The sequence below is a fragment of the Peromyscus leucopus genome, chromosome X, assembly GCF_004664715.2.
Source record: "Peromyscus leucopus breed LL Stock chromosome X, UCI_PerLeu_2.1, whole genome shotgun sequence".
NCBI classification, from domain to species: domain Eukaryota; kingdom Metazoa; phylum Chordata; class Mammalia; order Rodentia; family Cricetidae; genus Peromyscus; species Peromyscus leucopus.
Genome location: NC_051083.1, coordinates 94,318,457 through 94,345,267, shown reverse-complemented (window position 1 = coordinate 94,345,267; position 26,811 = coordinate 94,318,457). Strand labels below are relative to the sequence as shown.

Below are 26,811 nucleotides of genomic sequence, written 5' to 3'. Positions count from 1 at the left end.
ATCAGAAAACATTTGGGGCTGGTGGAAATGTTCTGCAAAAAAAAAAAAAAAAAAAAAAAAAAAAAAAAAAAATCTGCATAGATATGGTGGTTCCATGAGTGTGTACAACTTTCAAAACTCACCAAATTGTACAGTTAAAATGGATACAGCTTATAGTACTTAAATTATACAACAATAGTTATTAAAAAAGAAAGTTAGTAATCACTAAATAAGATTTCATTGCATATTATTTATTGAGCCTTAAAATAATATTTCAGATATGATTGATTACACAAGTAAAAAAGTAAATCTACCTGTAAATTTCTTCAGAGTGAGGTGTCAGTGAAATATGATTATGGAAAAGCTTTTAAAAAGTGAAGAAAGGATTTTATCAAAGCATTTACTTATTGTTTATCATTTATAAGAGTGATGATTCTCTTAACATGGACTACAGAAACAATAAAACAGATTATTTAAATTACCAGTTTAGATTATCTAAAATAGACTGTGTTCACTGAGAACACCATCCTAGCCTACTGCCAAAATGGATAGCATCCGACAGTGATAACATAATAGCTTATTCAAAGGCATATTCAAAACTGCCTCCAATAACAACACTTTATGTTCACCAAGAAAAAGTTTATTCTAAATTGTTTGTCTGTACACCACTTGGCAGTGAAAAAAATAAGTTATAAAAAATTGCTATGCTCAAGTGTTTGACACTGAAGTGATTTAATAAAGATTTAATGCGATAAATTGTAAAACTTAGTTTTAAATTGCATATACCAATTGATACATACCCTCTTATTTTGGGGAAATGTTTTTTTTTTTCCTAATTTCCGAGCCAATTGTGTCATATTGTTTCCTTAGTGGTAAGTATAAAAAATGAACAAGGAAGACAACTAATCCTAAAATTAATATTCAAATGAACTCTATCTTACTGTGTGCACATGTGAGCCATGAAAAAGAGTGACTACAAAATACAGAACATACTTTTAAAAATGCTTTTCCAACTGAATTAGAAATGAACCACTCATCCCGGCCTTGTCATTTGTTATATTTACGTATTAGTACAGTTTTAAGTAATCTATACTAAGACCAAAGAAACCTGTACATTTCTTTAGTAGTTGCATTTATTATTTTGGATTAATGGTGAGTATGAGCAACGTTGTTAGATGAGGGTTGTCCATGATGGAAGGACAAACTGGAGGCTAAGTCCACCGAATTTTAAAGGCCAGGAATAGGTTCCTAAGTAAGAACTGCCACACTTAAGGCCATACCTATCTATGCCTATGCCTTAACTGGATTTTTTTCCTCATCACGCAGAGGCTCAACTATAATTCCAGACTGAGGCTCGAGGTCAGGCTCGAGCTCAGGCTCTGGCTCTGGCTCCAGCTCCACCTCCAGCTCTGGCTCTAGCTGAATCTCCATCTCAGACACTGGCATAGGCTCTGGTTCAGGATCAGGCTGTGTGGTACTTTCAAGAGGGGGGTTAGGCTCATATTCTGGCTCTACGATGGTGGTAGCAGGTTCGGTGTCCTGTGCATCATGGATGGAAGATGGCAGAGTTGCTTCTAGCTGGATGTTTTCAGCTGGAATCGTTTCATTGTCTCGGGAATGGCTTGCCTTTGTCATTGGTCTATAAGAAAGGATTACCAGAAAAAACATTAGGGAACTTCAAACTTGGAAATTTCACATGACACTATACAGTAGAGCTTTAGAGACAAATAGGCCCTAATCCAGTGGTTCTTACCCTTCCTGAGCTGTGACCCTTTAAAACAGTTCCTCATGTTGTGGGCCACAACCATAACATTATCTTCATTGCTACTTTATAACTGTAACTTTGCTACTGTTATGAATTGTAATGTAAATATCTGATATGCAATCCTCAAAGGGGTTGTGACCCACAGGTTGAGAACCAATAATTTAGGCCATCTGTTCATTCTGATATTTTGACTTGCTGTCAGACCATGTGTGCTGTTTTGGAGTTTAGAACGTTTAGATTTCAACAATATGAAAGTCCAAAAAGACACGCCAGCATTTAAAAGGTGGAAAACTGATATAAAGAATCTAAGAAGCTAATTAGGTATTTGAGGGTCAAAGCATGGCTCAGTTGCATCTGTGTCTCTAACTCCTTAGTACAAGACTTGGCTCCTGATTGGTATAGAAAACTTATTTGTGGAATCAATTAGATTAAATTAATTAAATCAATTAAATATAAAAAATTAAATTAAATTAAATCCAGGGAAGGATATATCAATTCATTATCCAATACCAAGTAGTCAGTCACAAAAACGGGCACACGGGTAACATTATACATACTGAGCAAGTTGTATTTAGGAATACATATGTACATTATTAATGATATACATATATATCCCTAAATACAATTGGTCTATAAGAAAGGATTACCAGAAAAACATTAGGGAACTTCAAACTTGGAAATTTCACATGACACTATACAGTAGAGCTTTAGAGACAAATAGGCCCTAATCCAGTGGTTCTCACTCTTCCTGATGCTGTGACCCTTTAATACAGTTCCTCATGTTGTGGGGACCCCAACCATAAGATTATTTTGGTTGCTCCTTCATAACAAACTTTGCTACTGTTTCATTAATTTCAATTAATGAAAAAAGAAGCTTTGGATTTGAAAGAGAGCAGGAAGGAGGAGGATATAGGAAAATTTGGATGGAAGAAAGGGAAGGAGAAAATAATTATAATCTCAAAAAAAAATGAATGTAAAAAGAAGAAGGAAGGGTGAGCAAGTGAATGAGCATCATCTACACTGCAGAAGAGACTGCAGTATGGCTAAGAGCCCAGGCCATGGGCCAACCAACTTCTGATTTCCCTGGGCCCTATCTACTTTTGCCTTCATAGGTCGCCCGTTACATCAAAACATGCTTGTTTTTTTCCCCCAGAGGGGCCATCACAAATTAATTTAAAAATAAAGGAACTGAAAAAAAAAAACATTCATGATTATGTTTACAGTCATGTCGGTATGAAGATAAATATAAAAAAAGACCTAAAAGGACTTTTGTGATGATTAAATTAGTCGATATAAATGCTTAAAACAGAGGGCTCTTAAAACAGGGCTCAATCATGAAAAAGCAGTGAGAGCAAGCAGAATGTTCACCTTGCTATGTTATGCGGAAGGAGTGCTGAGGGAGAGAGAGGTGATTGAAAGTTACTCCCGAGGAGTGCTTGTATTCAAGCAAAGACAGCAATGGCAATGTGAATGTAGGTCACTAAAGGCTTACTCAAGTTCAGTGCTGGGGGTTAAGTCCCTCTTCCTTTGCTGTGATTTCACTTTGTTCCTTGCGAAGTACACCACCGAGATGATGACAGCAGCACCTATCAGGGCACCAATCAAGGCCCCAATGATGATTCCAACTTCTGGATCTGAAGGACACAGACAGATAGCGGGTAAATCAGAACACATTTTCTTCTCATATGCATGCGTTTGAGACTAGTGAAAACGATCCAGAAGACTCACAAAGCAAGAAAGTGGCAGGTCTAGGTGGAGGGGGTAGAAACCCCCAGAATTCTGCTAGTTAGATCCTGATGGATGAAAAGTATGAGGCCCTTGGCTGTGTAGCTTAATGCTGACATGTATACAAGTGAAGAAAAATATGGGCACTTGGCGGGCAAGTTTGTTTTTAAAGCAGTATTTAGGGAATAAAGTTTTCAGTGTGCATTTATGTGGCCAGAGACATGTCATGGCAATCTGGAAGCCAGAAACATGCTCCGTTATAGGCAAGGACATTTCATCAGCTTTCCTAGGACCTAAGTGAAATAAAAAAGCTTCTCCACACACTCCTTGCTCATGAAAGAGCTGCCTGCATTCTAGCCACCGGGAAAGGATATGGCCATCTGGATAAACAGGCATCTGGTTTATTACATCAGTCTATGGAAAAATTGAATGAGTGTGAGACAATCCAGCTGAGCACCAGACCTCCAAGTCCGGAAGTGTCGTCCCTGACAGAACATGTCTGGGTCATAAGCCAGCCCATACCCATCTATTGCCCCTTAAACAAGGATCAACAGTTTATATTTTGAAAGGAGAAACTAAGTTTATATAATAAGTCCTTCACCTTTTTATGATTGAAGAAATCCATGTAGCTGGGCAAAGCAGTGCATGTCTGTGATCCTAGCACTCAAAAGGCTGAGGCAGAAAAATCAGGAGTTCGAGACCAGCCTGGGCTATATACATAGAAAGAACTTGTCTCAAAAACACCCTAACTAGGACAACTCAGCTATATCACTTAGGCTCTGGGAACACTGTAGAAGCGGGGATAGAAAGAGTGTAAGAGCCAGAGGAAGGGGGGAGAGGCAGTCGAAAGATGTCTTCTGGGTATGGCACAGCTGCGGCACTCATGAACTCATCACAGCTGTGACTGTCTGCACAATATGGGGGCCCTTTAACATTTCGTCATGGATGACTGAAGGACCCATGAGGTTCAACCCCTCTCTGAGAGACCACTGGCAATCAACAGCTGCTGGAGGAAGGAATGCCATTTTCTTCAGTGGTGTATCCATTGATAAACGGACCTCTCTCCAGCAAATCGTCTCCCACCGATGCTTAGGCAAGAAAGTCTAAAGTCAGCAGGCTACACATAAAAAGAAGACATGAAAGGAGGAGGGGACTTGTTGAGAAATGGGTTCTAGTGGGCGACAGGCGAGTGAGAGAGGGGGATGGGCGGAGTGAAAAGGACTACAATATAAAACAATGAAATTAAACAAAACACATGTGAATAATTTTAACAATTAAATAATTCTAAACTTTTACCAAAACAGCATTCTCTTGACCCACTCGTTTGGGTGGGACTGTTGGGACGTTTCTAAAACTGCTCTTGCCTCCATATTTTTATTATGCTTGCTCTTAGATGGCCCTCCCTTTCCCCATGTTCATTATTCCTTTCTGAATTTCCGAGCACTCCTCATCTCCCACCACACTCTCCGAATACAATTATAGTGCTATTTTTAATTAAATATTAAACGTATGAAAATTAAATACTGTTCACAACTCAGAAATATCCATACTATGATTCTCTGTTGTACGGCATTTTAAAAATGTTTTCCCAAAGGTTATTAGCTGCCTCATTTGGGGGTTTGTTTAGTTTTTAATACATTATCACTAGTTTTGAAATTGGGAGGAAATAATAAATTCCTTTCAATAGACGCAAACACAGCAGCTCTCCCTTTATTGTGGTTCCATTTCTGAGTGATATTTTCTGTGGCTCTCCCTCCTCTTCTTGCACCATGAGCCAATTGTCTTTCTACAGCTGCTGCTCTGCTTTTGTTCCCCATCCAGCCTCTCCATTTGACAGAAACAATAGCCTTTGCTAGTGCCTTCAAGTGCCAGCTCAAATAGTACTTGGTCAGCCCAGCTGCTCCAGATCTGTACCCATAAGTGTTCCTCTTATCTGTAACCATAAGTGTTCCTCTTTTGGGTGTCTATACATGTGTAGATCTATAATGTAGCATTTAGTGCATGCAGTCATGGTTTGGCCCTCTAGCTAAATGGGGAGCTATGTGAGTGAAAGGCATATTTCTTCTTAACTTCTGTCTCTGCATCACTTATGATGATCCACAGTTGATATCCAATGGGTGACTTAGGAAGAAGAGGACAGGAGGGCAAAGAAAGGAAAGGAGGCAAGAAGGAAGAGAAGAGGGCGGGAAGGAGGGAGGAAAGCCAGGAAAATGCTGGAGATGGTTGGAAAGAAGATGTGAATACTAACCTTACCTGGCTGAACATCTGCAGTGTGAGTCTATCTCTCCCTGAGCAGACAAAAAAATTGAGAAATAAGAAAGGCAACAGAGACAGCCACAGGAAAGAGCTGAAAATGATGGGAATGGAGGGCAGATAACATGGCTCTAAGTATTGTCAAGTGGTCGGTCCCTATGAGGTTTGGCAAGACATCCCTCATGAGGGCTTGTCCCAGGATTGGCCTAATCTGTCAATCCTAAGGCTCCTAAGTATAAATCTCAGAGAGCAAATAACTGCCTTTCAACGGAAGATTGGGATTTAGAGGCATCCCAGCTGTGCAGTTAGTAACTGGATGAACTTGAGCAGGCAAGTCATTTACCTCCCTGAGCTTCAGTGTCCCCTCCAAGAAAAGAAGACCTACAATATATTTATTCTGCCTCCATAAACAGGGTAGTAGGGATGGTTGAGTGAGATATTACTCATGTAGCACCTGGCCAAGTGTCTGGGAAATAATTTAATACTAATAGTAATAACAGTAATCATTAGGTATTGTGATTGTAGATGAGACTGCCAGGTTATTACTATAGGCAGATTTTTGTCTTTAAACTTTTGGTTTTATTTCTCATTAGAACATAGACATTGAATTATGGGTATCATATGTTTTCCTGAATGTATACGTGTAATTTGGATCATATCCACATCCCTGTTACTTTTTCTCGTTCCACTTCCATTCTTCTCCTACTGGTCCCTTTCTCTTCCCTAAACAGCCCTGTCCAACTTTCATGTTTTCTTAACAAATCTAGGTTCTGCCTATGAAAGAAAAACTTGTGATATTTGTCTCTCTGGATCTGGCTTATTTCGCTCAATATGGTAATTCTCACTTCCCTTTCCTGCAAACAAAAAAAAATGCTACTGAACTGGAGTGTTTATTTATGGCTGAATAAAACTCATTCATTAGGTGATAGCAATCTATGAGTCTGGAACACTGAAACAAACACGTTTATCCCACTATCTCTGTGGCATGCTGAGTTGAATTCTTTTAGTTATAGACCCAGAAGTGATACAGCTGAGTCATACGGCAATTCTATTTTTAGTTTCTTGAGGAACCTCCATGCCGACTTCCATTGTGGTTTCTCTAGTTCACATTCCCACCATCAGCATATAACGGTTCCTTTTCCTGTGTATCTTGCCCATATTTGTTTTTTGATTTCTTGATGACAGTCATATGACTGGGGTGAAATGGAAGTTCACCCTAATTCTGATGACATTTCCATGATGGTGAAAAACACTGAGCATTTTTTTCATATACTTGTTGCCTGTTTGTAATTCTTCTGAGACCTGTCTGTACAAAACATCTGCCTATTTATTGATTAATTGATTAGATTATTCGTATTTAATTGTTTTTCAGTTCTTTATCTATTCTGAGTGTCAATCCTCTGTTGGCCAAATGGCTGTAAAGGATTGCCTTCCATTCTCTAGGTTACCTCTTCATTCAGTTTGTTGTTTTCTTAGCTGTGCAAAAGCTTTTAAATTTCATGAAAGAGCAAGCTCATTTATCAGTTCTTGCTATTATTTCCTGGTCTATCAAAGTCCTTGTCAGAAAGTCCCGCCTGTGTCTTATCTTGAAGTGTCTCCCTGTGGTTTCTAGAGGCCGATCTTAATAAGGCAGTCAAGAAGCAGGAAGTCTGTAAGTTGTATATTTGAAAAAGATAGCTGAGGGGCTAGCTGCATTTATCAACTGCAGGAGAAAGAGCATCCTAGACTGTTAATAATACTGCTGTTTTGATTTGTCAGAGACTAATACCTACTTTCTAATGTTTGTGTGGCGCTTAAATAAACTACTTGGCGAACAGTTTGGGGAACAGATTATTATGTAAAAATGAGAGATTTAGATTCATCATATCAACTTACCAGTAAAGCTCAGGAATCTCCAGAGGCAGGAAGGACTAAAGAGAGATCCTAATAAATCTGTTCAACTGGTAGACCCAGGCTACTTAACTGAAGGGTAAAGTATGAAAGCCGTATAGTCAACTCACGTGAAGAGGTTAAGTCAATTTCACAGGAACTATTGCCAAGACTGTTTATGGCAGTGCACTGGTAATAACCTTGTTCAAAATTTGTCAGATTTCCGATAACCAAAACTCCAGTGGCCGAGTCTGTCAAAATCAGGAAACAGATCATTAAAATCTCTTGTCATGTCAGTTTGCACTGTTTAAAGCCCACCTGCTTTCTTACAATGGCCTCTCTTGAGAGGAATAGGATTCAACTAGGTCTCTTGCGATGCTCTACAAGTAGCCCACCAAAGACCCGCCATATTTACCACCTCTCAGCTGAATTCTAGACTCTGGGAAGCAGACACATCACAGTCATCATGTTAGCAGATGGCTATCATTTTAAGCACACGTCCACTCCACATACACACACACACACACACACACACACACACACACACACACACTGACATCAAGGAAAGATGCTTGAGAACTTCAGATAGGCATCCAGCATCACATACTGTTAAGTGACCCATCACCAGGCCAGGCCGGCAGTTATGGAAGGCAATACTCACTGAAACTTTCTTTTACTGGCACAATGGTATTTCCCTCAATCTTATACCAGTAATACACAGGAGATGGTGTTCCAAAGGCAGAAAAGCAAGACAAGGAAATAGGGTAACCTGCTTCTGGTCTTCCTTGGATGGTACAAAGGGGCTTGGAAGGTTTGACTGTAAGGCAATAACAAGAAGTAAGATTCCTGCAAGAAAATGGCAGCCTGTGACACTGGCAGCCACTTTCCTGCTTTCATTGCACAGAACTTATGTTTATTTAATTTTATTCTTTAAAAACCTTTTGGGGGCAATTTTCTGGTTGGGCCACCAGATGGCAGTAGAACACTTCAGCTTCAGGGATCATCTAGTCAGGAAGCCATTAGGATTCAAATAGTGTCTCCTCTGTCTGCCTCTTCCCCGGATTTATAACCATGCATTTCCTCATTGTATCCTAAAATATGCCTTTATTAAAACAGCCAAATGTAAGCAAACTCTGAGTAGAAACATAGCTTGTGTTTTAAAAAGCCATCTTAAATGAAAACAGAGCCCTTAAATACTTTGAGATAAAACCTTTTTAGAAATTCTTTTAAAATATTCCATTAATACTACCTTTTTTTTCTATTTCTTTGTGAGGCTAAGGCAGTTTTTCATTTATTCATCTATAGCTGACCTGAAATGGCTAGAAGGTTTGAATTTGCCTGTGTCTCTCCTCAGCAGAGGAGACCCATTTTGCATCTGTGCTATATGATAATGTAGTCTTGATTTTTCTGCCACTCCACAAGCATTTAGCTATGTGTCCAGCACTGGACTAGGCACTGCAGAATCAACAGCAACGTTGTCACTTCCGAAGTGGGATTAAGGGTAGTGAGAGATGAAATCACAGAGCACTGGGGGCTGTGTCAGGGAGGGCTCTATAGTATACATGTTTTGCACTGGGACCAGGGAGCCATGGACGGAACTTAAGAAAGGTAGTAATGGTGGTCTTCCTAACACTTCACATGGAGCTCTCTCTGATACCGAGGGCTCCTGAACCAAGGGAAAGGTGACTCAAGAGGTATGAAGAAAATAGAGTCACAGGAGCTAGGAGCAGATAGCTACTGAGGATGACGGAGAGGGTAAGATGTATGGTGATTCCCAGGCTTCTGATTGTGTCCATGATCCTGCCACCACCCAAGAGAAAGAATTCATGTAGAGGAACATGTTTTAAAGGAAAGGATGAGGAGGAAGGAGTGATACTGGGGGCAGTTTGGAACGTGCTGGTTTTTCAGCTGTTGATGACAATACCCGGATGGAGAAGTTCTGTGAGTAGCTGTGAATCACAATCTCCCCATTCTCCTTACTTTGTGCCATTAGTCTGTTCTTAATAACTTACACAGATGATGATCGTACGTTCTTTACTTTCCAATTAACAGTCATCCTTTTCTTTTACGTTTGGCTGGTTAGTTGGTTGGTTAGTTTGTGGGTTTGAACTTGCTATATGGCTGGAGATTAAACCTTCAATTCATGATCATCTGGCCTCTACCTTCCAAGTGCTAGAATTACAGGCATATGCTACCATACCCAGCTCTTCTTAAATTGGATTATAAAAACCATCCCTCTAGCAGCTAACACTCTCTAACTTATGAAATTTATACCTTAAATGCTTCAGACTACTCTTCGGTTCTCCTGGGACACATGATCACAGATCTGGATCCACACAGAACACCAGCTCTCCAACTTAACCCTATAGATATTTGGACAATGAAACCTCAAACTGTCTCATCTATAAAATATGAATAAGAAATTATCTAACCTCTGGCCAGCCGAAAGAAAATACCACAAACAGGACCTTGCACACAGAATTGCTGTTGGCTATGGACTGGACTAATTTTTGCTATTGAAATCAATCTTCTAACAGCTTCTGCTCTGGTAACCCTTTTCAGACTCAAACCCTTGTACACATGAAGAAGTCAGGTGTGTATAAGCACAACTCTTCAAAATGCTTCACTATCCTTTGAAAACTGGTGTCATCTGATTTAGAGCATTTTTTATTTAGATTTCCATCCTTTCTTCCTTAACAATGGCTTTCTGAGATAGGAAAAACTTGATTCACCTACCTTAAACTAGGCCATTTAACCATGATCACGCTTAATGTCTTTAAAAAAATGGTCTGAATGCTATAGTCCCTGTATAAGAACAGAACAATCTGAACAGAAAAACATGGGTATTTCACCATTAAACCTCAGGCACTAGGACTAAATTATAGACAGCAACCTAGAATAACTTGTACTCATTCACCGAGTCTAGATTTAAATCCAGATTAGGCCTCTTCTTCTTGTGCTTTTTCTCCTTCTATCTCTCCTTTGTTTATTAGGAACAAAACACTAGGTGACTCATTTTGAGACAAGCTGCAAACCTATATATCTTCTAAAACTACTGGATCAGAATTGAGCTGACATTTCATCCAGTTAAAATACCCCCAAAGAGCTAGTATGTTTTACCAGCTAAGCCATTGATCTACCCTTTGCCTTTATTGCTTCCATCAGAATTGAGGTAGAAGGAAAAGGCTCATCTCAGAAGATAAATGAAAATGCTTCTGTGTGTTCACAAAGCTCCTCTAAATTAATAATTTTTATGTGCCAAACTGCAGAATGGAGATAGTGCTCATTCCAAATGTACACATAATAATTATTCAGAGTCTATCTGGGTGTTTTTCAGAGATTGATTTTCCAGGGTTGTCATAACCACTGGAAAGCTCTTAAATGAATGGCCATCCAAACCACCTGCTTCTTCGCCCACTGCTGCTGTCTTCACCTGAATTGTACCCTGCATTTCAGCCTGTGCTCTGCTTGACACACTCTTGAGCATCCTTCTTCAACCAGCACAGAAGTCGCTTTCCCTGAGGAGCCTTCTCCAGTTCCCCTTCTCTAGCTTCCCCTACTGAAAGCTTTCATGCAATCTGTCTCTTTCACTAGAGTGGGTTTTTGGAGGGCTGGGACCCTATCTTTTACAGCTTACTATTCCCATTGCTTAGAACAGTAACTGAAGCATGTTCTCAGGCTTTGATTAAGACTCTTGAATGCAAAGCAAATACACGTGATTGATAGCCATGCTGGGTGAGAATTGTCTCCCAAAGATGCATTGCTATACTCTGCCCATGTTCACAGCTGTTTACCTATAAACATATATGCATTATGGATGTAGTATAACATTTTGTATAACATACCTGTGGGTGTAGTGTAGCATTTAGAAAGGTGACCAAGAAAGGGTACTATTAGGTGATGAGAAAGGATGGAATGCAGGCAAAAGAACACATGAATCATAAAAGAGAATGTAAAGCTAATTGTTTTTTTCTAGTTTCAACTCTCTCATAGATTTTTTTATAGTGAATAAGTTCATAAAAATGTAACTGAGAGTGAAAGAGGAAAGGCCTAAGCATGGCCATTCTAACTTTTCATACGTTCATTGGGTTGCACTGAGTTTGAGCCAGAACAAGTGTTTGAGTGGTTACCATAATCTAGCTGTGTGGCATTGTTGTTTGTGAGTTCGTTACAATAAAGAGATTTTGAAAATGTAGTGCTATAAAGAGCCTTCCTCAATGGGGCATCAGTAAATCTCCCTACAACTGGTCCCCCTGACCCACCCATCTCTACTTTGCCCAGGCCCAATCAGGGTGCTCATATGCAATGGGATTCACGAACTGCAAACAGACTTTGAAAATTTAGAGATTATTTGCTATCACTAATTTCTGGAAAGTTGAAATTCATAGGATAATTTTGTTCTTTTCTGAATTAATAGGAATAGAATTTTTGAGTATTTCTGTGGAAAGAAAGCCATAGATTGTTCAGTATCTTCATTTTATGGATTCTGGCTGCTCCAAGAAAAAGCATGATAAAATCATGGCAAGACTTATCTGACCCAAAGACTCACAGAAAACAAAACCAAAAACAGACTAGCTCAAGCTATCTTTAGCTTGTGGAAATTCACTGGGAATCCTCTGAATTTCCAAGTTAAGAATATTAACCTTCTTGTCTAGCTTATCTCAGGCCTATTTCCAAGCCTTTTCATGAAAATTGCTTCTGCTCAGATCACCCCAGAGACACAGGGGCAACAGAAAATCATTAGAAGATTAATCCCTCAAATTACTTGAACATTAAAAGGCTCTTTAATCCCCAGCACCTAATTGGATTCTCATAATAAATCAGTAAAGAAGACAGACTTAAAACCTATCTTACAATGGTGGCCTGCATTGTATGAGGTCACTGAGAACAGAAAAAGGCCTAGAACCCAAGTTTACTGATTTTTCAGTCTCATGGTTTTTGGCAATCTTGCCACACTATTTTTTCCCCGAAAGACTGATCTTCTGAACTGCCACATAAGCTGTCCTAGGAATAGGTGCATCTATTCCTACATCATACTGAGCACAAGGCTCAGCACAACAAAATACAACTGACTGAGCAAACCTTCTCTTAAACATTAGCCCCGGAGCAACATTTCCCTCTCTTTTAGGAGGGTAAATGCAATGGCACACCTCATAGTAAGCATCAACTGGTTCCTTTTAGAATCACATGGGTAGCAAGGTAACTGAGGATAGTTCTCGGAGATGTGCATCTTGTTGTCGTTTGTTGTTTGTTTGAACCACTTAACTAGTTAGTCACTGATTTGGCCTACTGCTTCCTTTCCAATGATGCATATCCATTTGGGCTGCTGGCAAGGGCTTCAAGCCTTTTCCTCCTCCTTCTAATACTTTCTACTTGAGAGTCTGCAAATAGGTCCTTAGCCCCTGCTGGGTTCTCGGGTGTAGCTGGAGAGCTTCTCTCTAGGTCCCACCAAGCCCTGTAGTCCCACAACCCAAGTATAAAATAATCACTCAGACAGTTATATTATTTATAAACTGTATGGCCGTGGCAAGCTTCTTGTTATCTACTTCTTCTACCTTAAATTAACCCATTTCTATTAATCTATAAGTTGCCACATGTCTCGTGGCTTACCGGTATCTTACATCTTGTCATCGCGGGGCTGGCAGGTCTCTCTGCCTCAGCCTTCCCAGAATTCCCAGAATTCCCAGAATTCTCCTCTCTCCTTATCCCACCTATACTACCTGCCTGGCTACTGGCCAATCAGCTTTATTTATCAATCAATCATCCACAGCACTCAGGAGTCTGAAAGATCCCTAGAAATCAAGCAAATTGAGTACTCCTCAAGGGCAGAAGCCATGTCTCCATCACTACTAAGCTTGTATTTCCTTCCACAAAGTAGGGACACCACAAATCCTGAATAAATGAACTGTTCCAAGTCTATTTTCAGAGCATATGTGACTTGTCCAATGTCATACAAGAAATATGTGTTCATCATAACTTAATTCTTAATAATGGCTTAACAAGTAACATTTTTCCAATAGCATTAGCATTTTTAAAAAAGAGAGTCCTCCTGATCAAAAGTCAAGATAAAAAGTCAGTTACATAGCAAGCTCAAGACTAGCTATGGCTCCACAAGACTCCGCCTCAAAGTAAAACAAAACTAAATTAAAGATAAATACAAACAAAGTAGACTCTCTGCCTTTGTTTGAAAAAAAATGATTTCATGGTAAGATTAGTGGTAGGCTTGGAAAAAGGAATAAATAGGTTGACAGTTGCTTCTTGTAGCTAAGTGTGGCTCTAATTGCAAGTTCCTCCCGAAAGTTACTGGTGATCATTTGGTGGGCCAATATTTGTCTCACTCTATCCTTCCAAGCTAGGGATGCTACTGTTTCTGTACATTTTATGGTAATGTTTAGGTATCATTATACGGATTGAGCTGGAAAACTATGTCTACTAATAAGCTAAAACTTAAATAAAACAGTCTCTGATAATAAAAGGAATAGGGAGGACAATTAGCCCCAGGGACATAATTGACACCATAACCCAGTGCTTTGACTTATTGTGGGGTGTTTACCCACCAACCCCACAGCTCCCCAGAGTTTTCTTTAGGGAGAGCAGCAGGAAATATTAGATAGAAGGATTTATTTCGGAGAATATCTCGAGGATAAACAGAAAATAAAGGATAGCCTCAAGAGGGCCTGGAACTTATTCCAACGGGCCCTGACTGTCTCTGTCCCAGGGTTTTTATAGAGACGCCAAGGGATGGCACAAAAGACCTCCTCCCCCAGCACAGCCAAGTGCAGACCATCTCAGACACCTGCACTCAGGCCCGTGGTCCTGATCATCCTCTATTCGGACCTGCTGGGTAAAGCCACGAGGAACCCGAGAACGGGCTCCCACAACTTATTCACTGTCCTAAGTTGCTTCATGGAAAGAAAAGGCATGAGAATAATGCCCATACCTAACACAGTGACGTCAAGGATGCCTTGGTTTTTGCCGACAAAATCTGGAGGATTGTTGACATCACAGATGTAAATTCCACTGTCCGCTGGTTGCATACGCAAAATGGTGATCGATGCATTACCTGGATTAGTCGACCTTATAATTCTATCCTTGAATTGCCCAATAGCTGAAGCTTGTCCACCTTCAGAGTAGAAAATCTAGGGTAAAAAAAAAAATAGTAAAACTGAGAACCTGAGAGTATCCAGGCTGAGGATAAGTTACCAGGAAGTCCCTTCTATCTGTGGTCCCTGTAGTCAAGATTTCTCAGTTCAGTGGGGCATTTAACTTTCTGACTGCTGTTGGTAGCCATTACCTCATTTGCCTCCAACAGCTCTGTGATGTCACTAGCACAGGGAGTGGGAAGCCTATTTTACAGAAGAGGGGACAATTGGAATTCAGAGGATTCAACTTCTAACCCTGGGCTAGGAAAACATGACACTCACCTGCTCACTCTACCTGGTAGAAACTCTTCCGCATATGAGATATATCTCAAGAGATATTACCACTATATGAACTTCTGATTCGAGTTTACCTTGCCCACTGAGACTGCGCTCCCTAAAATTCCAAATGTTCATGTTCCTTTCATGCTTACACACCTCTTGGCTAAGCACACCTGGATTCATTCTGTTTGTTAGAAGGATAAAGCTTCAGGACAGACTATTCCCTGAGAAATCAGTTGGTCTCATTCTCTCTTAGTGGCTGTGGTGGGATAAAACCAGGCAAAACAGTAAAAAAATGCTTACAGGGCACTTGGCCCATGTTAGCTACCATCTTTCTCTCCATGTCAAATAAGGGAACTCAGAACTTCAGGTGACTCATCTGAAGGCACAGGATTCACTTGTTGCTGCTGTTGTTACATTTACGATGTACTGGACTTGAGGCAAGCAGTGACATATGCCTGTAGTCTCAGTCTCTTGGGAAGCTGAAGCAGGGGCACCATGATTTTGAGGACCACCTAAGCTAGAGAGCAAGATGATCCTTAAAAACACTCTCATGCATGCTCAAGCAAGACCAACTCTCCCACGGAGAGGGAAGGTGGGCATGAAGTCCACCCCTCCTAGCTGAGGAGCAATTGGAAATTGATAGCTGCTGGGAGAGGAAAAGTCAGTTTCAAGAGTGTTGTCCCTGATAAGTCAACCACATGCCAATGGAAGGCCACCCATTCAGGAATATGTATATATATCACAAATTGATTTGATGGGTAGAAAATGAGAGGACACAAAATTGGGTGGGTAAGGAAGGGGAATGGATCTGGGAACAGTGTACAGGGGGTGAATAGGATCAAAACACATTGTACAAAAAAAACTACAAGGAGTTAGTGGCTGCGGAAAGAGGGAGAATCAGGATTCCCCGGGGATGAGCCCCCTAACTGGTGGCCAGCTCTAAAAATGTACACATATGCACAATACTATATGGGCTCAGCGGGTTGTATTTACATGTTTACTCATATATATGTAATAATAATAATTAAAGAAAAAAACACATGAATTTGAGAGGGACCAAGGTGGAAGGGAAGATACGGGAGAGGAAGGCAGGAAAGGGAGGGACGAAATGTTTTAATACAGTACACATATACAAAAGTTAAAAATAATAAAAAGATACTATCATATAGCAAAATTGTTTAAAAAATAAATTTTATAATAAGATAACTGGTGCCGGGCAGTGGTGGCACATGCCTTTAATCCCAGCACTTGGGAGGCAGAGCCAGGTGGATCTCTGTGAGTTCGAGGCCACCCTGGGCTATCAAGTGAGTCCCAGGAAAGGCGCAAAGCTACGCAGAGAAACCCTGTCTCAAAAAACCAAAAAAATAAAATAATAAGATAACTGATTAAAGAAATATCTGAACTCTACTCCCATCTCCATTAAATTGCAAGGATCTTAGGTATTAATGGCAAACGTAGGATAAGAATGATGTGGTAGAGAGAAGTCTGGCCTAGGTGTCACATGACCTAGGTTTTCCCCACAGCTCTGCCTCTGACTGTGATGTAGTCACATGAGGTATCCCCTAGCTATGCCTCCATAGCAACTTGCTGGGTGATAAGAAGCAGAGATAGCTAATCTCTCTAACCTTTTAGTTTCCACATGTGAACGAGGAGCCAGAGCAATGTTTTCCAAAGGAGGACATTGATTTTCAGTGATGTCTACGTGAAAACCCTCTAACGTTAATATGTGCAAGAGAATACATCTAGCATACCAAATATGTAACCTTAGGGATATTATTGCTTAGGTGACACTCAGCTTTTAGGAATTTAAAAGCCTCAGTCAACATAGAAATTATTAACTAAAAAATCGTTTCAGGGATACACAAATATGACAAAAATTATGAGGCTGGGGCATGACTGACTACAACCTGGGAATCACTAGATGAGGTAATGAGACCTCAGTTCCCTTCACAATATACATATTCTGTGTCCACAGTTTGCTAAATTAATATAAATGTGTGTCATTCCACAACTGCTGTTTATGTCTCATAAATTGGGATTGCTTTAGTCTAATGAGACAAGTTATTTTCATAAAAAAGCTTCTAGATGGTTTTTCCATTTCATTTACTTCATTAGCCTCACTTCAAGGAAGAAACTGAAACCAGGGGAGGTTTTAAAAATGGCACAAAACTAACAGTTGAGGGATGGGTGTGAAACTGAACGGAAGAGCACTTGCCTAGCATGGATGATGTCCTCCATTTCACCTCAGTTGGAAAAAAAAGGGGGAGAAACACAGAAGCAAAACGAATTTAAACAGGAGTAAAAACAGTTCCCCTAATTCCTTGCCCAGAGCTCTTTACCCACCCAATCTATTAAAAAGAGAAGAGAGTCAGAAAACCCAAAAGAAGATATTGTCCAGTGGGATTCACAGCTCTTCTCCTTTACACAGAAAGGGGATCCATTTGAAAGGAAGACCAACAAGCAGACTTTTAAGGGAAATTTTTCTAAAACATCAGCATCATTAAAGTGAAAGCAACATACTCTCTCCTCTGTTTTCTCAAACATTCTTTCCTGCCCTAAGCACAGTGTCCTGTAGTTCATTTATTCACGCCTCCTGAACTTAACCCTGATGTGGCAGTATTTGACTAGAAACCAGAAAGCTACAATTAACTCAAGGTATTCAAATGAGACAGATGTAGATTTAACTTATCGAAGGACTTTGCTACACAGCAGGCGACACTAAGTCTATTTATGTGGTAACTGCAGCATGAGATCCAGCCTCTTACCTGGGACACAGCCTGCTGCCATCAGGACAGCTCTTCCAACCTAAGCCTCTGAGCAGTTCCTCTGCTCCCAAGAGGAGACAGGCCAGCCCTGCTTTATGACATTTGATGATGTCACAATGAGATACAGCATTAATCCTGCCACAGAAAGCAGGGCTTTCTCTCAATGTCTCCTCTTCTTGCCCTCTTTGCCATGCTGGTGGCCGGTGGGTAGAGTCACCGAAGCCTATTAGTGATTAGATCCTCTTTGAGATCACTTAGTTCACGTCACTAAGGTTCAGGAGCCAGATGGATATTAGAAATATGAGAACAAGGTGGGCCAGGGTCTAGAAGTAGGGGTAGACTTATAAAGGCCAAGGGGACCATGGTATACTGAAAAGCTGGCATAACCTGTGGAAACAAAATGCTGGCCCAGCCAACCAAAATACATCTGCTGGCCAAATCGGCCCCGAGCCTCTAGTTTGTAAATTCTGATTCATTCTCATCTATTACAGAGGACACTGAGGCCCTAATAGAGGAAATAATTCTTTCCAAGGTCACATAGTCAATTTATAGTCAAATGTGGAATCCGAGCCTCATGATTCCCACCGCAAGCATTAAGTAGCACTCTCAGTCCTGCCCAAGAGAACGGTGATGATTTACCTTCCCTTTGGGACCGTTCCATTGCCTAGGACCATCTCCCTTTCCTACCTCATGCCAGTTGCTGCCATTCCCTGGTCTGCTGCTTCCTATCCTGAACAGTTCGGCCACACGGTGCACTCCGCATTCTCCAGCTGCACTGCAGGCTCCTTGGTATCTTTGCACGGCAGCCTTCCGCTGCCTGCCATGCCAAGTTCCTAGTCACACACGGCTGCAGCTGGCAGCCAGTTGTTTCCTCCATTTTGCACCACCCACTCTCAAACTAGAAGCTTGATGTGTGAGCAAGAAGGCTTGAAAGGATCCCATCTGCTTTCGATTTGAGTGAGAGTTGGCTTTACTAAATGCCATGAGCTTTCAGAACTGTTTTCCAGGTTCCTTTGGGAGATATGGAAGCCCAGGAGTCCACAGCTAAACCACACATTCTTTCCTTTTCCTCCCTTCCAGCTTCTTGCTTTCCGGCATTGTTCCTAAAACAGCTAGACATGGGTGGGAAAGTGGCAAAGGTTTCAGGCCAGAATTTTGTCTTTCTGTACTGTGAAGGCTAGGATTGTACACAATAGAAACAGAATGCTGTCAGAACGGCTCTCTTGTTATTTGCTTGAGCTGTCCACTGTTTGAGTGACTGTTGAGAGTGCTTTTTGTCTGAAATAATGGGAGATCCCTGCTTAGGTGCACTTCTTCAACAGAAATGAAGTCCAGAATAGACAAACATTCGTGAGAAGAGATGGAAGACCTATAGTGTTCTTCCCTGACAGCAACAGCAGCATTTGGGACAATTGGTTGTGTGGCTCTGTGGCATGTGTTACAGAGCATAGCAGCTCTAAGCCAGCACTCACCAAATGTCACTAAGGGCTGAAGGTCCTCAAGAATAAAATAAATGCCTCTCCATTATTCAATTCCCCTAAAGTGATGGAATACACACACACACACACACACACACACACACACACACACACACACACACCAAGATTGCCGAACCATTTGAAGTAATATAACCAACAGAAAGGACAGAACAGTTTTAAAAATGTAAGAAGTCATAAAATACGAAGACACTAGGTTCTGGGGAAGGAGTTGTCCAAAGTGTACATATGTCATGGATATCAGGATGGTGAAGGATTTCTATTGTAAGGACTCTAGTGGAGCACTGTCTAACGGACCCATGCTAAGCGTGTCAGTGTGCATTTTATTCATGGCTAAGTATTGTCTCTAGCTCTAGCATAACAAGCCAGATGGAAAAGGGAAGAATCTATGGCCAGAGGGGTACCAAATCTCCCCAAACTTACTTGGTAGCCTGCTTGTGTCAGGTGAGTTTTCAGAGGAGACTGCCCCCTGAGGGATGGTGTGAAGCCGTCCATAGTTTTGGACACAGAAAATTTCTGAAAGGAAGACCAAAAGGATGATATTTGTCCTCAGGATCAGAGGACTTGTGGAAAGAGCATTTTCCATGCACCAAAGGGACCTCCCTAGAGAGGGCCTTCAATGAGACACAGTATGTGGCCCTGGGTACTGAGAAACACTATCCCCCAGAGTAAATTGCTGTTTAATGCAATGGTTTTGAGGAGAAGGAGAGAGAGATGTGGCAAAAGCTGGCCACTAGCTTGATCAGAGCAGCCATAGGGCCCTGAATCTTTTGGGGGAGGATTGAAAGAATTCTAGGCATGGGCATGAGAAGGTAAACACACATACACACACAAAAAAACACTTCTCTGGGTTTTATTTCATTTTTAAAAAACTATTTATGAATATGCATATGTATCTGTGTGTGGTTATGTGCATGGGAGTGAAGGCCCCAAGGAGGCCAGAAGAGGGTATTGGGTCCCCTGGATTTAGGCAATTGTGAGCCATCTAACATGGCTGCTGGGAATCAAACTCAGGTCTTCTGTAATATCAGCAAGCTCTCTTAACTGCTGAGCCATCTCTCAAGACCATACTTTTCTAGTTTTTATTAGCACAAATGATACACACCTATAATCTCAGTACTTAGGAGGCTGAAGCAGGAGGATTCGAAGTTCAAGACCATCCTGTACTCGATACAGGTCCTGTCTTAAAAGCCAAACCACAACAAAACAAACTTCCCCAGATTTATATGGGGCTTGAAGCACTGATCTGTATTGTTACCAAACATAAACCCTTCCATCCCACTCCTAAGGCAGGTGCTAGTGTCCTAGGCTGCACTTAGTGGAGGGATCTAGTAGTAGTACATCAATGGGTTTTCTTACCTGAGAGGTCCAGCTACATCTTCCCCGAGCGTCTCTTGCATGCACCATTTTTAGACACTGACTGACTGCCTTTTCCTCCATACCCTCAGTACTGGGATGCGAGCCATGCTGTGTTTGAGCAGAAATGGGTGGATCTGAGAGCTGAATGCTACATGCTATATTGCCACATCAACCCAGGAGTTGAATTAAATCACTCAGTGGTCAGTCTAGCAACACCTTACTCCCATATATCACAGAACGTTCTATAAACAGCAGTCTCTATTACAGATACATGTGAGGAGATGGTGGCTTAAGAGAGCACTTCATGTATCACAGGCAGGCCTTGAACTTTTAGGAAGTCATTAATGACCTTGAATTTCTGATCCTCCTTCTTCTACCTCCTGAGTTCAAGCATTACAAGCATGCATGACCATGTCTGGTGTATGTGGTGCTAGGGAATTGAACACAGGGCTGCATGCACACTAGGCAAACATACTATCAACTGAGCTACCTCTACAGCCTAGTGATCTCTTTTTAACATCCACAAACATCCCACTGGCATTCGCTAGATGAACTTACAACGTATTCTACAGACATTTAAATGTATAAAAATGGGAAGGCACCTGGAGTGAAAGCCACATTCTCTTTTGAAAAATACTATCTCAACCCTGTGAACTCTTAGCTGAACAAGTTCTGCTCAAGAATGAGAAGTAGCAGAGAAAAGGGTTTGGGCTCTCCCTCCAGCCATTAGGGACCTAGTAGGGAGAGCAACTGGGGGTCCAAGGCCAGGAAATTCCTAGAGCGCTGTCACAGCTGAGTTATATAGTTATGCTAAGTATACCTTGTTGGGCTGATATAGCTGGGGCATGGATGAGATGATTTTGAAAAGCCCAATTTTATGAATGGTGATATTAATGATAATAGTTCATAGTCACCAAACGTTTGCAGTATAGAAGGCTTCCTAGTGTTTCATAAGAACAATCTCCTCCAATTTTTTTTCATTAAAGCTGTCAAGATAGGTGAGTATCCCCATTTTACAGGTGGGTAAATTGAATCTCTAAAAAGGAAAGTGACTTGTCTAGGGTCATCCAGCCAGCAAATAGGTGGCAGAGTGAGGAGCAGAACTGACATTCATCCAAAAGTTTCTACTGGGACCCCAAACTGATCCCAAAGAAAAGCCCATGGATGCATGGTAGAAGAGGAGAGGAGAGGGAAGAAAGGGAAGAAGAGGAGAGAAGAGGAAATCCAGTTATATTGAAGTAGAGACTCAAAGAGGGCTGTGATGGAGATGTGGCAAGGGTAAGTAAGCTAAGGTAAGATGGGGAAACAGGAGAGAAGAAAGTTTGTGTTGGGGTGGGTGGTTTTCACCCTCCTTGTCCTCAAGCAGCCCTGGTCCTCTTTGTCATCCTCAGCACAGGTATTGCAATGGTCTCAAGCATTTTTCATTTGATCTAGCAGCTCAGGGGAAAGAACTTCATGTGATCTAGCAAGTAAAGAAAGCAATTCATCAAATACTTGTCAAAAGATTTTTAAAAGGCTCTTCTAAGAGAAGGCCCAAGCTCCAGCCAAACTCACTGCAATTGCCTAAAGCTTCTTCTCCTGCAGTCTCTTCCTAAGAAAAGTTTATTGCTAGTCACAATCTTCTCCCTGCTTCTAAGTGGCCAGAGTTCAATCATGAGTGGCTCTGTAAATTCCAATATCGGGGCATACAAAGTGAAGAATCTGCGCTCTTGAGCTCAGATTCGCTTGGCCTGGCCTCCAGGAAGTTGAGGACATCTTGAACTGACTATCAAGCACAAGACATTTCAAAAGATGCCGAGGTCTCTCTGAATGCAGCTACCACTAGAAAAATGAGAAGGACAATGTGTTGACAAGACTACTAAGAAATCAAAGTTTTAAAAGAATGGATCATGTGATTATTGCCATCTTAAGTGAAAATAACCAGTGGGAAAAAGCAATTATTTCTTAGTTGACACAAACATATCGGGACACTTTAGGTGATAGAAATTGGCAGCATTAGTGTTATTATTTGCTGCTGATGGTCCTGCTGTTGATGTTTCCATGGGATAAAAGTGAGAGAGCTTTATATTTTTCAAGTGTTTTCATATGCCTTACAACAGATCATTCCCCATGAGTACTATCATTCTATTGTATTTTAAAGAGAGGGAGAGGCAGGGAGTGATACCAATATTGTCTAACAATAACCAATATTAAACAAAACTGTTTAACTTTAAATACACGGTAGCAATGATGGAATCTCCCTGTGGAGAGATAAGGAAACATTCACAATCTGAAGTAGAGAAATTCTGTACCTACAAAGTGTCAGTGACAGCTGAAGCCAAGATGTGGCTCCTCCAAGCTAATACCTTCCTTCTCCTCCACTTCTTTTTTTTGGGGGGGGGTTAGTTCGAGATAGGGTTCCTCTGTGTAGCTCTGGCTGTCCTGGAACTCACTCTATAGACCGGACTGGCCTCAAACTCACAGAGATCCACCTGCCTCTGCCTCCCAAGTGCTGGGATTAAAAGCATGCGCCACCACTGCCCGGCCCTTCCACTTCTCCTTCTAGGCCACCCTCCCTCATCTTCCTAATGAACAAATCTCCCCTTTCCCCCAAAGCCCAACTCAGGTGCAGCTGACTATTCCAAACCACCGTTGTTGGTCTCTTCACTATTTGGGGTCACGAATCATTTTGTGAGCCTGGTAACTGTAGACCTTATTCTTCAAGGGATGTATAGAGGCAGGAATGGTAAATGTGTTTGCATACACATGTGCACAGATGTACACACACACACATCTATGTAATATGATTTTAGCTCTTGGGATAATTTTCAGAAAGAGTAATTCTCAAAGCCAAACAAGGAAAATATAGCTAGGCAGTTTGCCTGTGAAATCATCTTTCCCCATAGGTGCTCATCCACCCTGTTCTGGCAACTTCTCCCAAAACCTTTGTCTATCCCTTCCATCTTTTGTCTTCTGACCTCATGCTGCCCTTGATTACATAGGGTTCATTACTACCACAGCCCTTCTCCATCCATCTGGGGAATCTCAAAGTGTCAGGACTCAATCTGGAAGAATGAGTGAATTCCCTTGACAGGCAGATCCCAGTTATTACATTAGGCAGATTCATTAGGGTTTGCATGTGAACTAGAGTCTTCTGGAAATAACAGGGAGATATTTGGAAGATACCCTTTAAAAGCTACTGATTACTTCACCTATGAGGAAGCCTGTGGTTATTCTGGAATACGTGGTACACATGATGCTGACTAATCAAAATTGAGATAACAGACAATCATAAACATGGGAGCACAAAGACCAAGTCATTTAGATAGACTGCCATCCCTAAACAGCTATCTAAAAATTCAGTGTCTCAAATTTTGTCATTGTTCTCACTAGCTCCTTCATATTCCACTGTTCCTTCATAATTCTCATCCCAACAGTTTTCAGAGAGAAATACTAAGTGGGAGTAATTTAGTTAGAGAATCCTTACAGAAACTGGCTCCGTGTCCTTATTGTGGAAGAAAGACCATTGGATTGTCAGCTTGTCCAGGGACTTCACAGTGGTGGTATAAAGGCAGAGAAGAGTGGCATTAGACCCAACAGTCACATTCACAAAAGTGTTTGGGATGGTCACTTGCACCATACGAACCTGACCTGAAAAGATAATCATCAGATAATTAGTAGTGCATACATTCTGATGGCATTTTCATCCTAAAATACAAAACATCTTGTTTAGAGACTCTAAGATGGGGAAGAGAGTAGAATGCAACATACAGGAGACCTGAGGCAGACAATAGACACAGGAAAGACTTTCTAACTCATAATTTTCTAACAAATTATGACAAGAAGATGATCAAAACCTAGATGATGGTGAGATAATATCACTGGTATTTCATATATGGTAATTCATATAAGGGTCATGTTATACACAGCTTCTTATGGTTTTACTCAGGAACACTAAAAGGTTTGAGTATGGAGATCAATCAACCCAGATTTTCCATGAGAGAGTGGTCCTTGAATACAGAGCATTTATTTAAAGAACTAGGTAAGTCAGAAGCAAAGGCTTTGCCAGGGCTTTCAAGGCCCAAACTAGGAAAACTCTGGACGAGTTAACTGTCCTATACCTACGAGCACTGTATGTGGTGGGGCTCACTGGGAGATCTAAATTATTCCATGGTAGTAAGAGGATGTCAGTTTTCTTATACACTTTCATCCTTTATGAGTATGTACTGAAGTGAACCAAAATCTACATAATAGGTAATAAAGCTACTGATCTGGTGACTAAAGGAATATATGTTGTGTATTTTTCTAATTTTTTGTTTTAATTTTTAACTCAGAAAATGTAGGTAGAAATATTGTACATTGAGAAATCATTTTGAGGGACCTCCGTAACTTTTTGTGGTGTTGAAGCCAGAAAACAGAGGCTTGTGCATGCTAAGTAGGCACTGTACTTCTGAGCTAAAAGTTCATGCTCTCATTACTGGTTTGTGTTTGGTCGCATTATACTGAGATGCCATGATTTGTATGATTTCACTTATTTTAAATTTAGGTTTGGATGGCCGAGTATGTGGTCTCTCTCAGTCCACATTTTGTAGGTGCTTGAAGAAAATGTTCATTATGCTATTGGTGGGCTGTGTGGTTTATATAAGAAGATGTCATTTACAGCACTGCACAAGGCTCTGAGTTCAATTCCAGCACTGCAAAATAAAAGACCAAACAAACCATGATGAATATGTGAAGCATAACAATCTACTACTGTCAATATTTTACTAGTTGTAGTGATATGTGTAAATTTCACTTATGTTTTGGTCCACTTGCCTTCTCAACATTTAAATGTCATTGTCTCAAATAGAAGATAATGGTATAAGAGAATGCTGTAGTTTTTCTTTCAATCATCACATATGATATACAGAACTCATAAATTAAAGCAGACAACTATATATATATATATATTCATATTTCTGACATTTCTTTTGTTCCTTCTATCTCCATAATGCTTTAAGACCCTTCCTTTTATCAGCTTCTTTATTTCAGAAATAATTCATTTAGCTATTCTTTAAGGGTATGCCTGCTAGGTGAAGATACTTTTTCTACCTTTGACTGAGAATCTCATTATTATTTTCCCTTAATTTGTGAAAGATAGTTTCACTAGATACAGATTCTATTCTCTGTCATCTTTGCTGTACTACTGAGACTATCAGCATGTTTCTTATTTTTATTATTGTATTTTTTTAGTTCTATTATTTCCACTTGGGTTTCTTGGGAAGACAAATAATCTAATTTTACTTCAAAATAATTCAAAGTAGAGGAAAATTGAGGATGAAGTTATACATTAAAAAAGTCTCCAGGACTGGAAATACAGCTTGGGGGTAGAGTACTTGCCTAGCAGATTTTGATCACCAGCAATGCAGAAAGAAGTCTTCAGGGAAATAGATGACTGTAATGTCTGACTCTTATTTGACTTCCTTGTTTCTCAATTTAAAATTAACTGAAAGGTACACATGGGGTGCATGTGTGGTATCCTTGATGTCCTGATATATTACACAGTAATTGTATCATTAACTGATATAGCCATCATTTAACACATTTATCATTTTTGGTAATGAGGACATTTAAAATGTATTATCTTAGCGACTTTGAAATATACACTATATAATTACAATTAGTAAAGAAAAGAGCCATGGATTTGAATAAGGGGTAGTACATATGGGAGGGTTTAGAGGAAGGAAAGGGAAGGGAGAAATATAAGTAAATTATAATCTCAAAAAAAATTTTTACAAATAAATGCACACTATACTAGCTATGGTCACTTTGATATGTAATAGGTTTTTAGTTTACATTTCCTGTCTAACTAGGACTCTGAATGTGTTGAACATCAATTTTATGCTCAATACTGGAGAGATAATGTTGAACAAGAGTCCCAATCTCTGCCTCCCACGTCAAAGCAACAGAAAGCCATTTCTAGCACAGGTCAGAGTGGTAGTGACTGAAAGTTAATGATATAAGCAATACAAATCTGATTCAAACATTTCCTATTTTTTATAATAGACACATGTGTCTGTAATAATTTGAGATTTATAAAAGCTCAGAAATTACATATTGGAATTCAGACAGTATTTTCAAACTTTAAAGTGAGACATTTTTAAGAACACTTCACATTGCCTCACAATTGCAAAGCAAAATCACCAGACCACTTTATT

The 26,811-nt window shown here is 40.4% G+C and overlaps 1 protein-coding gene across 6 annotated transcripts in view; it reads right to left on the bottom strand.

Annotated features, from left to right (window-relative positions):
- Window positions 1-350: 350 nt before the first annotated feature.
- The window catches only part of Vsig1 (V-set and immunoglobulin domain containing 1), a 168,819-nt gene continuing 142,358 nt past the window's right edge, over window positions 351-26,811 (bottom strand). For 3 of the 6 annotated variants that reach the window (XM_037198914.1, XM_037198915.1, XM_028876984.2), the window contains 7 exons: window positions 24,102-24,265; window positions 20,636-20,743; window positions 14,532-14,730; window positions 8,253-8,408; window positions 7,723-7,842; window positions 3,237-3,378; window positions 351-1,618 (listed from right to left, as the gene is read on the bottom strand). In XM_037198914.1, coding sequence (XP_037054809.1) covers window positions 1,270-1,618; window positions 3,237-3,378; window positions 7,723-7,842; window positions 8,253-8,408; window positions 14,532-14,730; window positions 20,636-20,743; window positions 24,102-24,254 — 1,227 coding nt within the window. In that variant the 5' untranslated portion in view covers window positions 24,255-24,265 and the 3' untranslated portion in view covers window positions 351-1,269. Of the gene's footprint in view, window positions 1,619-3,236; window positions 3,379-7,722; window positions 7,843-8,252; window positions 8,409-14,531; window positions 14,731-17,780; window positions 17,881-18,467; window positions 18,574-20,635; window positions 20,744-24,101; window positions 24,266-26,811 lie in introns of those variants that run through there. The other 3 variants (XM_028876985.2, XM_028876982.2, XM_028876983.2) reach the window with 3 other exon arrangements.